General features: G+C 35.8%; 2 protein-coding genes across 2 annotated transcripts; both read right to left on the bottom strand.

Moving 5' to 3' along the window:
• Nucleotides 1–2,388: 2,388 nt before the first annotated feature.
• On the bottom strand, nt 2,389–4,004 carry LOC133867798 (probable F-box protein At1g14315). Its single transcript, XM_062304555.1, has 2 exons — nt 3,394–4,004; nt 2,389–3,198 (listed from the first exon to the last, which is right to left on the bottom strand). The coding sequence occupies exons 1-2, from the start codon at nt 3,839–3,841 to the stop codon at nt 2,684–2,686; spliced, it is 963 nt and encodes a 320-aa protein (XP_062160539.1). The 5' UTR covers nt 3,842–4,004; the 3' UTR covers nt 2,389–2,683.
• A 9,187-nt stretch (nt 4,005–13,191) lies between these two features.
• LOC133869416 (F-box/kelch-repeat protein At3g23880-like) lies at nt 13,192–14,693 on the bottom strand. The gene has a single exon (XM_062306409.1). The coding sequence runs from the start codon at nt 14,586–14,588 to the stop codon at nt 13,431–13,433; it is 1,158 nt and encodes a 385-aa protein (XP_062162393.1). The 5' UTR covers nt 14,589–14,693; the 3' UTR covers nt 13,192–13,430.
• Nucleotides 14,694–14,949: the final 256 nt, after the last annotated feature.

The raw sequence follows: 14,949 nt of genomic DNA, 5'->3' as shown, positions 1-14,949 counted from the left end.
CTGATCTTGACAAAGTGAGTGACAATATCAGATAATAATTATTTTTAGAATATAACTCAAAAAAGCATATGAAAGCAAAGGACCATGTCCACATTTAGCATAAATGGCGAATGGTACCCTTATTCTTTGAGTTGCCTCAAAGCTCAATTAAGTGAATTCCTGTGTCCTTAAGAGCAATAATGAGAGAAGCATGAGAGGAGAATTGTTTCGACAATTAAAACAAAAACTAATTATATAGAGAATTTGAGTTTCAACCAACATGAAGGAATCTTTGTTATAATGAACACTAGAACTCATGCTCTAGTAACCATTCAAGTTGATGATGAAAGGAAAAAAGCAATTAGCAACTATCAACTTAAATCAATAGCAGATATTCTTCACCTTCAGACAATCAACAGTCATATCTACTGCATCTAACATCCCCACAAATTGATTTATCATTCTGATTCGACCATGTCAACATTTTTAGTGCACCTTGACATATACAAAATGAAAATTTCCAGCAACAAATTAGCTAGGTTAGTACTTAAACTACCTAGACAGAAAACCATTACAAATCAGCAAAACTAGAGGACTAGACAGGCCCTTCATGCAGCCAATACGCCAGGTGAATCAAGAAAAAGAAGCATCCATTTTAGCTTTTTCACTCTTTAGAGGCCAAGAAAAGACTTTAACAGCATACACAGAGTATGGATGTCTCGATTCAAAGCTAAGATTCCAATGGCAACCAACACTTGCAAATTAGATAAGCCAATTAATTGGCATTCCAAATACTAACTGATTCCGTCCTTACCAAACCTCATTTAAAAACTAGATAAGCATACGTTACCCCAACATCGACTAGACATGCCAATATCTACAAACTAATCTTAATTCTATAGCAGATATCACAAACACTATACAAGAAGGAATTCAGCAAATGATCCAGGTTATAAATCTAATCAACAAAGGAAAAACTGAAAGGAGCACAATAAAATTTTGTCTACAAAACTGGTTGCAAGGAATAAAGGCTTTTTTGACTTGTGTTCATGCATGCGTGTAAAGATAATACAGGAAGAAAGCTCTCAGACAAAGAAAATAATAACAGGAAGGTAGAGTAGCGATTCTGTGTAGGCTATATACACATATAATAACAAGAATAATAACAGAGTTGTCCTCTGTAAGAGCTATGCTAGATATCTTAATGCTATGTGGAAGAAACGTTTAGATTTCAAAAGACAATATGAATTGTTTTCATATGCATTTGGCCTAGACAGAATTAAATAACTAAAATCTTGCATCGCACACATTGTTTGTGTAAAGACCGAGAGAAAAACACTAGCCACATCTGCGCTATCACCCTAAAATAACTAGTCAATTTAGAGTTTCCCTAGAATTCTTTATAAAGCTCAGTTTCACCTAATAACTAGGTAATGTGGGACTTAACACTCATAATTATCTTTATAAACCACCCACTGTACGTAGGTTACTCATTTTCTCAATCTTTGACCCGCGTGTTACAGCTTGTCCTGGCATCACCCCTTTATCTTATGGGAAAATGGTGCAACAGCCAACAGAGTTGTCCTATGTAGCACCATACTATATGATATCTTAATGACATGCAAGAGAACTCAAAACCACACTGTCAATTCAAAGAACATTCCTCTTGATAGCTATCAACTGTTATGTTTGCATCAAACCAAGCCTGAAACTCAAGTATGTTTGGCAACAAATGAACAACACCACCTAAACTCTATGTGCTTTATAAAATCTAGGCAACAGCGTGTATTCTTATTTTCTAATCCATACAAAACATTCCTTAAGAAACTCAAAATCACACATTCGGTAATCACTAATTCAATATCTCAAGGGAATAGTAATTTAAATATCATGCTACTCTCCTCATCTTGCAATATTTTGGCATTCGGACACTCTTAGGATTTTGAAATTCAAAACCTATATCTGCACCTATTTACAATTTCAGATTCATATTTTCTTATGAACAAGTTTCAAAACAATTTCATCTTCTTCATACGAAGGGCGGATATAATACAGTACATGAAAAAAAGAAAAAGAAAAAAAAGAGAGTTATGTTTCCATTACTCATTTATGATTCATCAAAGAAAATCAATAAACCCAAGTTACCCAACCCATAAATATCAATATATGTATATATAATACTAAATATATGGGATAGGGAAAAGATAATTTTAGGCATTAGATTTTATGAAAATAGGGGAAGTTTTGAAAAACATTGACCAACAAGCCCAAATGTGCTGTCATTTTTATTTTTTTTGTAATCAAATTTGACCTCTATTCAAAGAGCTCAATTTTGACAATTATGTCCACTGGCCCCATCAACCAGACCTAAGTACCAAAACACCTCTTCAAGAGTAAATTGCTATGAAGTAGATGGAAAGAAATATCAATATATATAAGAAATACTAAACATATGGAACTGTGAAAAGACAATTCCTCATGATAAGTAAAATAAAAGTCATGTGCAGAACCCTTGTACAATTGCTTCTTTAACCATAAAAATCTCTCACAATTGCTTCAAAAGAAATACAGGTAAAATGTAAGAGAATAAATATTTGAGAAAGACATAATTTGACAAGAATAAGCAGAAAATATTATCTCAGAATACACATGCTGCTTGAAACACACTTGGAAGAGATATAGAAAGATGAGCCCTCAAGCCTTGTCAACAATTGTCTTGCTCTTCAAATTCATTTCCTCTCTTGACAGAAACTAGGGTCTCCATGTACGTAACCAACTGCAAGCACATTATGTCTCCATGAATTTGGAGATTAGTTATTTGTTTGGAAGAGGGGTCATATAAGGCCAGTTGTCCGTCAGATTTTACAATGAGCATGGTGTCATTCTTCCAAAATCCTAATGGCCCTGGCCATCCTATATCGTTAATTTGTATAAATGGTCCAATAGTGAAAAGCCTAGTCCAGGAGTCCTTAATACCGACTTTAAGCAACAACCATATATCATAGATAAGTTCAGAGTATAAGTATTGTTCATGAGGAAAAGCGATGACAATCAATTCATTCAACACGAAAAGTTCTTCCCCGCCCTCTCTATAAGTATTATCTGGAAGTGGTGTTTTTAGGAATACCTCATCGCTCATGTCAAATGACAAAACAAATAACTCACAATCATTTTCATATGCCAGCCAAGAAGTCATTCCATTGATGTATGTTCCCGAACCTATATGACAAGTAGAAAGAAAACAAGAGGGTCCATCAACTTTTCTCCAAGAATCGGCTCTTAAGCTGTATACCTCTTTTTGGTGTATGACACCCCGTTTGTAAGGGTCATAAGACTCACACCAAGGATCATAGATACTAACAAAGCTGATTATCTTGTAGTCATTAGTTTTAACATCAAAACCAAATGACATACCGTCAATTCTGGTGAGATAGCCAGCGGGGACAATACGGGGCAGGTTTGATTTGGGGACAATCTTTGTTTCTTTAGTTGCAGGGTTCCATATAACAGAACGGTAATCATGGAGACAAACGAGACCATTGCAAGAACCCACGACAAAAATTGATATCTTGTCGATCCCAAGACACAGTGGAGGTAGAGGATGTGTAAGGGATACTTGGAGAGTTTCATAAGAAATCGTGGATACAACATAATCTTCGGTGGTCTTGTCGCGCGTTTTAAGGAGAAGCTGGGTGTTGATGTTCTTGTTGTGTAGGAGGTGTTTTGTAATGAAGTTTTGGTTTGTGATGAGAGCGTACCAGGATTTGCAGACGGACTTGAATCGCAAGAGAGAGACGACCGGAAGCCATACGAGAATCTGTATCACCAAGTCTTCAGGCAATTCTTTGGCCATCATCAACATCGGGTTTCTTTATTGCTTGGTTAGAGGAAGCAGAGATGATTCGCAGGGTTAGGGGTTTAGTTTCGACAAAGCGGGGATCGAAGAAAATATCACATACCGTGTGTTCTACGAATGAAGTTTAATACAACTAATAAGGTTGCACATTGGGCTGGGTTGATTCCCGCGATTTTTGAACTGAAAGCCTATTGTTATTTGTTGAAGCCCAATTCATTTTGTTTCAACTTCGACTTATTTTGTTTCGGCTCCAATTCCATAATGATAATGGGGAAGAGGATGAGACTTTTTGCCTTGCCGGGAAGAGTTTAATTGTTCAGAGCATTAATCTTATTAATAAAGAGGCGTGTGAATCAGATTTTCCTGAATACCGTCTCTTTTTTCTTTTTTTCTTTTTTTTTTTGGCTCCATGATGTTTCCTGTATTCTCCTAATTTATACACTAGTGTCATGAGAGAAAAACATTAAAAAAGTTATAGATATAATGTACAACAAAAGAGTGCATATGTTTAATTTTGTTCTTAATCTGCCAGTATAGGAAGACAAATTAATACACTATTTAGTGAAAATTTATTTGTGCGACATTTGCTGATATCAAATGTAGCTCAAAAAATACCACTTTTCAACCTCATTGTGAAGACATAAATTTATTCATTTCGAAACAATTATATAGTCTTATAGCTACTCACTTTTGCAATGTTTTGCTCTCATGATACTTGTGAAAGAATTTAAATGTACTCATGTAAGGATTTAGATATTAAACTTTTTGTTAGAAAATAATTTTTATATATGACATTGAGTTTTTAATGTTAAATATTACTTAGATATATTTATCAAGCACTACTATCTCAAATAGAACATCAAGCTTAAATATTCGTGAATACACAAAAGTTTATTAAGCTAATTTTACAAAATAAGACAGAAAGTAATTGACATTGACACTTAGGAATTAAAATCTAAAAATGAAACAAAAAAAAAAAAAAAATTGAATTAGAAGAACACAGTTCAATAACATATGAAATCCACCTGAGTCTCAAAAGAAATTCTTATTTAAGACATTGCTCATTTTCAATCAAATTTTCAACAACCTTACATTTCTTTTCTGTCATCCACTCATTTGGTTTTTAAGAAACGTAAAATTTAAGGAAATTTCGACTTAATAAATTCAACAAACATAAGTACAGTCTCAGCCTCCAGAGTAATTAGTGACACTGACCCAACAATTAAATGATGATGATAGTTATAATAAAAGAAACACAATTAGGTCAAGCAAGATCAAGACAATTTGCATGATCTCGCACAAAGAGAGTAATCTTTTTCCTTATTCTTAGTTCATGGCTGAGGAGCACCAAAACTCAATGACGGAGGAGGAGGTGGTGGTGGAGAAACCCATCACGGAGAAAGAGCTGCCAGTGTCAAAAATGGAGTTGGAAAAGCCAGTTTCGATTGAGGAAGTGGGGATGGAAGAGGGGGATTTGAGTTTGGATGAAACACTAGACCACCTCTTCTTTGTTCTTTGTTCATGGCCAGAAGAATATTATTGGAATAAATATAAAATCAGTTTATGTAGCTGACATAAATTACAAATCGTTCATTGCGGTATAAAAATAATTCAGAAGTTCTCAAGTAAGCCAAAATAACAATTTAGTCTCTGCAGTGAAATTCCTTTAAATACTTGACGGATCCATTAGTGTACCACGTCAGTACCAATAGAATGATGACACGTCAACACCATAATAGGCTTCCAAGGAACACTAAAGAATCTAGAAGAGTGGTCACTACCATCAACCTTGATGAAAACACATTGATACAGGTACATCGATATATTCTATTCAACTCCGACGAGTTCCTTTCATTTCGCACGTGAATATCTTTATTAATTTTATTACCACCTCATATAATATAGTTGAATTGTAACTTTTATATGTGAATTAAACGTAGGATGCACTTGGAGAAGGTAAGGCAAACACAAAATAGGGAACGAAATTCAGATAATGAATTGCTTAAGAAGCATAGAGACCAATTCTGTGATTGGTACCAGGTCTACGTAAGATTTATGTTGTATATGATAATAGATGAAAAGTAAGAGCCTGTTTGGCAAATGGTTTATTGTTTTTGTTTTTGAGAACTGTTTCTAAAAACAAAAGCAAAAAACTATATTTTGTTTTTTTTTTTTTTTTGTTAAAAAAGCGTTTTGCAAACTGTTTTCAAAAACAGAAAACAATGGTTAAGACGTTTAGACAATTATTTTCAAAACTATTTTCACTCATGAAGAAAACAGAAAACTATTGGCATTTCTACATATTTTTTTGTTTTCAATTTTTTGTTTTTTTGAGGATTCTTCCCTTTTTGTTGCTTTTTTTTTTTCTAAAAAAAAATGTGGTAATCCAAGTGAGAATTTTGTAACCTTAAATAATTAAAGGGATAATTCATTGGAGACTGTAGGACAATCATAACCAAAAATCATAACTAAACATCTGTCACCAAGATCACTTAGAAGAAGAAAAAAAAAAATGGTACATGGAAATTGACGGGTTCAGAAGGGATAGATAACCGACTCCCAAATGGTACATGGAAACTGGTACACTGTCATATCTATAATGGTTGATATTTTAGCAAGTGTAAGGGGCAAGAATAACATGAAATGTTTATGTGCGATGCATTTTAATTGATGCATGTAAGAGTTCTAAAAAAATCCCACTTTTGAAGAGGAAATTCTTTGTTGTTGACACTAATATTAACTTGTTTTTAACATTAGTTTTGATTTTTTTTTTTTTTTCCGGGTTGGAAAGTGTATATGGGGTTGATTACCGTTTTCCGGGTTTGTATCAATAAACTCTGTTTGTAAGTATTCCATGTCCGTATTATTTATTTTTGTTTTTTGAACTTGTTTAGAGTAGTTATTGATTACATTTTTTGTTCCCCGACCATGACTGTAAAATTTAGAGCAGCTGTTGATGAATTTCATTGAAGCAGAACAAGGCTGATATACAACAAGATGTCAAGCGAAACAACACGATGTTTTGGTCTTTTTTTTTAGGTTTTTTGTAATTAAGGAATTAAAGCAATGGTACTACGAGTACATTAATACTTCTAGGTATTTGCTTATTTTGAAACAATGGTAGTATGATTTCATTGCTTTTAGGCGTTGGCATATTTTGAAACATTTTGTGTATATATGGTTTTGTTTTGAATTTAGTTGAAACATTGGATGAAGGTATTTATTAGAAATCAAATTAGATTATTTTGTCCAAATTATTTTTTTCTCAATTAAGTTATTTTGCAAATATTTTATGAGATGAAAACAGATTTAAAAAAGGAGGGAATTTCATATAATAACCAATTTTGTGAAATGTTTATGACATTTACAATGTAAACATCATAATTTTGTGACGCTTACACAAAAAATATAATAAAACTTTTACGTCCTTCATACATTAAGCGTCACAAAATAATGACGTATGATAGATAAGCGTCATAAAATTAATTGAATCTGTATTAAGATGCCAGCAAAATTGAAAATTCGCAGTTCAACCTAGAGCTTATGTTAACCGAAATATGAAAAAAAATTGTTGTTGGAAGAAATTTGTAGCTTAAGAGATGGTAATAAAATTCCTTGAAAGCAAAGATAAAAATCAAATTTAAAAGCATATAATGTCTCACTTAGGATTGATATCTACCTGCCTTTCTCTTTGGACACATTTCTATCTAGTCTTATTACTTGAGCTTCCTTATTTGTTATTTCTCTAAATAAGTTGAAGAGTACCTAACGCTTTCTTTCTTATTGATGTGTTTACTGTTTAGCCTTCCATATTGTTCATATAAGGTGTAATTTCTATGTAGCATTGACGACTCACGTTCTTGGAGATCTGACCCAACCCTCCTTTTTTAGGGTTATGAATTTATGCAACTGATTCAATGTTGTTGGGAATAGGCTATATCATATACCGCTTAGCTTAGCTGAGCTGTGTTGAATTGTATACTCTTTAACCTTTGTGTCACATATTTTTCAAACAAAAAGTATCATCCAAAACAAATTAGCAAACATAGGCCTTGATTTTATTTCCTTGTAAAGAATTAGTTTGATTGCTTATTTTGATGTAATTGGAATGATAGAATAGAAAGATGAATGTGTAATGATCTCATATCTATAAGCAAGGGGGGTCCTGCATTCACTATTAAGCCTACACCCATCAATTCTTTTCAAGCTTTATCCCGCCAAATTCATGAATACGAGATGGCATATACACATCTAGTCAGAGTTTTAAGTAATTTAGATAACAAGAAAACAGACAGGATTCTACAATTTCTACCACAAATTTCATTGAAAGAAGTTTTCTACAACCTAGGATTCATATAATCAAGGCAACTCGCACAAAAACAAAAAAAAACAAAAAAAAAAAAACCAAAACAGGAAGAAATTAATAAATATATAACAAGAAAGTGACTATTTCAAGAATTTGAGAATCCTACAAAAGTGACATCAAACTGAAAGAGGCTGAAATCCTCTACATAGATGAGCTTAGCAGAATTTTTTTTCAGATAAAGTTTAGCATAACAAAGTTGTTATTTTAGACCAGACAACTCCTCAAATTCACTCAAAACTCCTTGAATAACTTGAATAGATTCTGTAGTGGCAGCAGAAACTATAAAGAGGTCATCAGCAAAACATAAGTCGGTGAGGCCAATAGACTTACACCAAGGATGAAACCCAAATCTAGGATCTGTAGCAGCAGCCTCTTGAAGAAGCAAGGAAAGAACCTCCATAGCAATGACAAAGAGGTAAGGAGATAATGGATCTCCCTACCTCAGCCCTTTTTTTCCTAGAAAATAACCCACCAAGGAGCCATTTAAAGCAATAGTAAACCTGGGATTGGTGAAACATTCCCTAATCCAACCAACATACCTCCCCGGAGCCCCAAAACACTTCAAACAGTGGAGAACAAAAGGCCAGTTCACTGAATCATAAGCCTTCGTTAAATCAACCTTCAAAGCACATCTAGGCCGCCCACTAGACTTATGGTAGTCACTAACAATATCTTGAGCAAGCAAAATATTTTCTGCAATGCTCCTATGAGGAATGAACGCTCCTTGATTGAGACTAATAATATCCTCCAACCCAGCTCTCAAGCAGTTTGCTAAGATCTTTGTTATACATTTATAAACCACATTACAACATGAGATGGGTCTATATTCACACATGGAAGAAGGATTCTTTTTTTGGGGAACAAGGGTAATAATAGTAGCATTCATTTCTTTAAGCATCCTCCCAGTTAAGAAAAATTCCTGGACTGCAATAATCACATCCTCCCCAACCACCTCCCACGCTTCATGAGAGAACCCAGCCGAGAACCCATCTGGACCCGGGGCTTTATTCCTGTTCATAGAAAAAAGTCTTTCTCACCTCATCCCTAGAGATAGGAGCAGTCATCCCCAAGGTGCAACAGGAGAGCATTTCCTATGAATGAGCTCAGAAATTCTACCCGCATTATGAGAAGAGAAAGAATGAAAAGACTCCCCAAAAAGTTTTTGTTAGAACTGAATCACAGCCTCCTTAATTTCCAACATATCTTCAATCAACCTCCCATCATTCCCCTTTAGATATTTCACAAGTTTAGAGAGTTCCGAACCTTAACAGCCCTGTGAAAATAGCCATTATTCCCATCTCCCAAGTTCAACCAAAAACTCCTTGATTTTTGTTTCAAAAACTTCTCTTCTGCATTAGAGATAGAAACAAATTCTTGAAGACACTCCATCTCCTTAAGATGACAACTAACCGATCCATGTGAAGCCAAGAACTGAGCCTGGACAGTAGCAAGGGCTAGACGAGCCTTATCAACTCTGTGACTCAAACCACCAAAAAAAACCTTATTCTTTACTTTCAAAACCCCTTTAGTAGCCTTCAACTTGGAATAAAGCTGGAACATAGAAAAACCAGAAATCTCAGCAGACCAGCTCTCCTTAAACCAATCTAAAAACTGCGGGTGGTCTGCCCAAAAATTAAAAAATTTGAAAGGCTTGGGCCCGAAACTAACATATTCCTCCACCGAAATAAGAGCTGGGGAATGACCAGAAACTCCTCCTTCAAGGAAGTCTACTGAAGTATTAACAAAACTGGACAGCCAATCTAAATTAGACATGACTCTATCCAGCTTTTAGAAACAAAATCTTCCCCTACTTGCTTATTAGACCATGTATGTAACATACCAGTAAAAGCCAAGTCATCAATCTCCAATCTGTTAATGCAACCAATAAAGTCCATTTCATAACAAGAAAATCCAGCTTTACCCCACTTCTCATCATGGAACCTGATGACATTAAAGTCACCAGCTACAAGCCAAGGACAAGTACCCACACTAGCATGAACAGTATCCAATTCCCTCCACAGTCTCCTTCTATCCATTCCATTAATGGATCCATAGATACCAGAGAACATCCATGGACCCCTGCCTTGAGTTGTAACCCTGCATGAAATAGATTGCTCATGAATAGAAATCAAAGATATAGAAAGAGCATTCGGATCCCAGCAGATCCAAGATATAGTGAGTACTGTAATTGTGAAACCAATCCCAACCAGGAACAAGAAATTCCTTAATAGCATCAGCTTTATCAAACTTCACACGTGTTTCAACAAGACAAAAAAGAGATATTTTCAATCTTCTCAGCATCTTCCTAATCTCTCGTTGTTTGAAGGGGTTATTTAAACCCCTTACATTCCAAACTAATATCTTCATAAAAATAGGTAGGAGAGAATCCCCTCTCAACAAAACCCCCATCTCCTTGATCACCCATGCCCCCCTTCCCCTTGTCCCTAGAGGATAAAGCACTCTCAAACACCTCTCGAAATGTAGTAGGAGACCTCGGGGCAACTCCTCCTCCAGCGCTTTCTTCAACCCAGAATCCCCAAGCACTTTAAAGGGCAAAGAAGATCAACTCTCCTGCTGCCTGGACTTTACTTTCGATGGTCCTGAACCAGGAGACACCCTGATTGGAGATTTCCTCCCAAAACAAGGAGACATCCTGGTTGCAACTGTAGGGGGCCTACTGATAGCTCGATCAAAAGCTTTAATAGGCTGCACCTTCTGAACAACCAGCTTACCATTAGTCTGCCCTTTCAGAGAATATCGTGAAATATTTTCTTTGGCATCCACACCTTATTCTCCTTCTTAGTATTCGGACAAACATAAGTGGCATGCCCAAAACCACCACATCCAGAGCACTTTGGTGGCAGCCAAGGGTATTCCACCCCAATACTAAGATTAGTTCCATTAGCCCTACTAATGAAAATCTCCTTTGGGCAAACCGAATTTGCATCAATCTCCACAAGAACCCGAGCATATCCCAGCGCCGGTCAGCATATAGAGGTTTACCAACCCCACTTGCCACATGACTAAGGCAAGTTTTAGTCCAATATTCCAAAGGGAGATGCATAAACTTCACCCATATGGGAATGGAAGACATAGTTAGCTTCAAAACCTGCATTCCAGGAGTCCATTTTCTAATTATCAAGGGCTTATTAGCCACATACCATAATTTGGACTCAAAAACTTCATCACAGCTAGCCACATCCGCAAACCTAAAGATGAACATTCCGTTTTCCACCGAAAACACCTCTACATCCCCATATTGTTTCCACATCAATTGGACATATTTCTTGACAAGAAAGAACGGAAAAGCTTTACCCAAGAACTGTCCCACAAGACTGGAATTCCATCTAGATTCACCTTCCTCAACCGCAGCGACTGGGGGTGAGACAAACACCTTCCCCTCAAGAGGAAACGGGAGTAATATAATCAAGAGATCCCATAGATTTCTCTGATTTGAACAAACCACTCCATTCAACATGAACAGGTTGTTCCTGCTTCGCATCCACAGGTAAAGGAGGATCATCCTTCAAGACCTCATTTTGGAAATCAGGATTATGAATAATAGTAGGATCATTCATTCCTTAAAAGGGCTCATCAAAATCATCTTCTTCCGGCAAAGAATGATTTTCCAAAGAACAATGATCAATCTCCAATTCCTCCTCATGATTTTCCAAAGAACATTGATCAATTTCTAAAGAGCGATTACCCACAGAACACTGATCAATTTCCAATTCCTTCTCATGTTCCCTCAATCCCCCGATATCGCATCATCCTCATCCCCCGATTGATCCCGTTCCAAACCAGAATCAACATCAGCCTCAACCGTGTCATTTTTCCCATTCGACACCTCCAACCCCCTACCTCTTCCCCTACCTCATCCCCTGCCTCTTCCTCGACTAGTCCTTTTCGCCATAACCACCCGACTCATGAACTAAACCCCAATCAATACTAACAAATCCAAAAAAAAAAATGATCAAAATGGAAGGACACAGACCTGGGCGATCAATTTCCTCCAACTCCGATGAGAATTCTGGGCGTTACGCGCCGTCACATGCAGGAGAAAGGACCAAACCAATTCTCAAGGTGCTGACGCGGTGAGAGGGAACTTTTTTTACGATTAAAAAAAAAAAAAAAAACAAAATCATACTTATAGTATCTAAATAACCTTTGGCAAGCCTGTAATGGAAATTACATGTTCACCAACCAAAAAGAAAATGCTTCAGCCTCAAGGACTATTAGCATACTTTTACCTTTTACTCTTGAAACCAATTGCTGATTTCTAGCTTCTATTGACTAGCATCACATTGTATGCAAAGTTATTATTCACTATGTGTTAAGTACCACAGAAGACTAGATTTTAAAGTACCTTCTTCCCTACAAGCATCTTAATATAAACATTCTAATCATCCTATAGTCAAAATGATTAGCACATAGGGTATAACATCCCATTTACCTATTCCCTATTGACCCCTCAAAATCCACCTAAGTTCCTAAAGTAATAAACAATGTTTAAACCTGGGGAGGGGGGTTATGAAACTTCGCCAATTGATTGGAATGGAGACAAAGAAGAAACCCTGAAAACATTTTGTTATTTCAGCTAGCAGAACAACCTTTTACAGCAACCTGCATTACCTATTACACTTAAAACGTCTATACTGACTTTAAAGATTAATAGCCCTTATAACTTTTACTCCATATAGTTCATAGGAAAAAAAAAAAGTAGTTAAAAGCCTTTTTTAGAGTGAAATTTCAATTTTTCAATATAAAACTCTCAATAAATGTCATCATTAAAAAGCCAAGATAATTTTAGGAATTAGAGTTTATGAAGATAAGGGAAAACTCACAAAGAGCTCAATTTTGACAATTATGTCCACTGGCGCCATCAACCAGACCTAAGTACCAAAACACCTCTTCAAGAGTATATTGCTATGAAGTACATGGAAAGAAATATCAATATATATAATAAATAGTAAACATATGGAACAGTGAAAAGACAATTCCTCATGATAAGTAAAATAAAAATCATGAGCAGAACCCTTGTACAATTGCTTCTTTAACCATAAAAATCTCTCACAATTGCTCCAAAAGAAATACGGGTAAAATGTAAGAGTATAAATATTTGAGAAAGACATGATTTGACAAGAATAAGCAGAAAATATTATCTCAGCGTACACATGCTGCCTGAAACACACTTGGAAGAGATATAGAAAGATGGGCCCTCAAGCCTTCTCAACAATTGTTTTGTTCTTCAAATTCATTTCCTCCCTTGACAGAAACTAGGGTCTCCATGTAAGTAACCAATTGGAAGCACATTATGTCTCCATGAATTTGGAGATTAGTCAATTGTTTGGAAGAAGGGTCATATAAGGCCAGTTGTCCGTCAGATTTTACAATGAGCATGATATCATTCTTCCAAAATCCTAATGGCCCTGGCCATCCTATATCGTTAATTTCTATAAATGGTCCAATAGTGAAAAGCTTAGTCCAGGAGTCCTTAACACCAATTTCAAGCAACACCCATATATCATAGATAAGTTCAAAGTATTGTTCATCAATAGTCATGGGAATAGTGATGACAATCAATTCATTCAACACGAAAAGTTCTTCCCCACCCTCTCTATAAGTATCTGGAAGTGGGGTTTTAAGGAATACCTCATTACTCATGTCAAATGACAAAACAAATAACTTGCAATCATTTTCATATGCCAGCCAAGAAGTCATCCCATTGATATATGTCCCCGAACCAATATGACAAGTAGAAAGAAAACAAGGGGGTCCATCAACTTTTCTCCAAGAATCAGCTCTTAAGCTGTATACCTCTTTTTGGTGTATGACACCCCGGTTGTAAGGGTCATAAGACTCACACCAAGGATCATAGATACTAACAAAGCTGATTATCTTGTAGTCATTAGTTTTAACATCAAAACCAAATGACATACCGTCAATTCTGGTGAGATAGCCAGCGGGGACAATACGGGGCAGGTTTGATTTGGGGACAACTTTTGTTTCTTTAGTTGCAGGGTTCCATATAACAGAACGGTAATCATGGAGACAAACGAGACCATTGCAAGAACCCGTGACAAAAATTGATATTTTGTCGATCCCAAGACACTCTGGAGGTAGAGCATGTGTACGGGATACTTGTAGTGTTTCATAAGAAATCGTGGATACAACATAATCTTCGGTGGTTTTGTCGCACGTTTTAAGGAGAAGCTGGGTGTTACTGTTCTTGTTGTGTAGGAGGTGTTGTGTAATGAAGTTTTGGTTTGTGATGAGGGCGTACCAGGATTTGCAGACGGACTTGAATCGCAAGAGAGAGACGACCGGAAGCCATACGAGAATCTGTATCACCAAGTCTTCAGGCAATTTGTTGGCCATCATCAACATCGGGTTTCTGTGTTGCTTGGTTAGAGGAAGCAGAGATGATTCGCAGTCGCAGCTAGGGTTAGGGATTTAGTTTCGACAAAGAGGGGATCGAACAAAATATCACATACCGTGTGTTCTATGAATGAAGTTTAATACAACTAATAAGAGGATTTCTACTGGCCTCACCAATTACTCATTAAAATAATTAAAAATCACTTTTTTTCTATTTTAGTAAGCTAATTTATTAAAATTCTCTTAGCAGTCTCATCATTTTAACTAGTCAATATTCATTATTCCATTTAAATAATAATTTTTTCATATTTATTTATTTTTTCTCTATATAATTTTTTTACAAAAAATCATTCATATCCATGAAATAAGG

This window comes from Alnus glutinosa, chromosome 5 (genome assembly GCF_958979055.1).
Source record: "Alnus glutinosa chromosome 5, dhAlnGlut1.1, whole genome shotgun sequence".
Taxonomy (NCBI): Eukaryota; Viridiplantae; Streptophyta; class Magnoliopsida; order Fagales; family Betulaceae; genus Alnus; species Alnus glutinosa.
The sequence above is the reverse complement of the archived record's forward strand: the minus strand, read 5'-3'. Positions and strand labels throughout refer to the sequence as shown.

Excerpts from the sequence above, each read along its gene's own strand:
- LOC133867798 (XM_062304555.1), bottom strand. The coding sequence starts at position 3,841 with ATGTTGATGATGGCCAAAGAATTGCCTGAAGACTTGGTGATACAGATT. Across the intron at positions 3,199-3,393 it reads CTATCTCACCAGAATTGACG|GTTCGGGAACATACATCAAT; the intron begins GTATGTCATTTG and ends CTTGTCATATAG.
- LOC133869416 (XM_062306409.1), bottom strand. The coding sequence starts at position 14,588 with ATGTTGATGATGGCCAACAAATTGCCTGAAGACTTGGTGATACAGATT.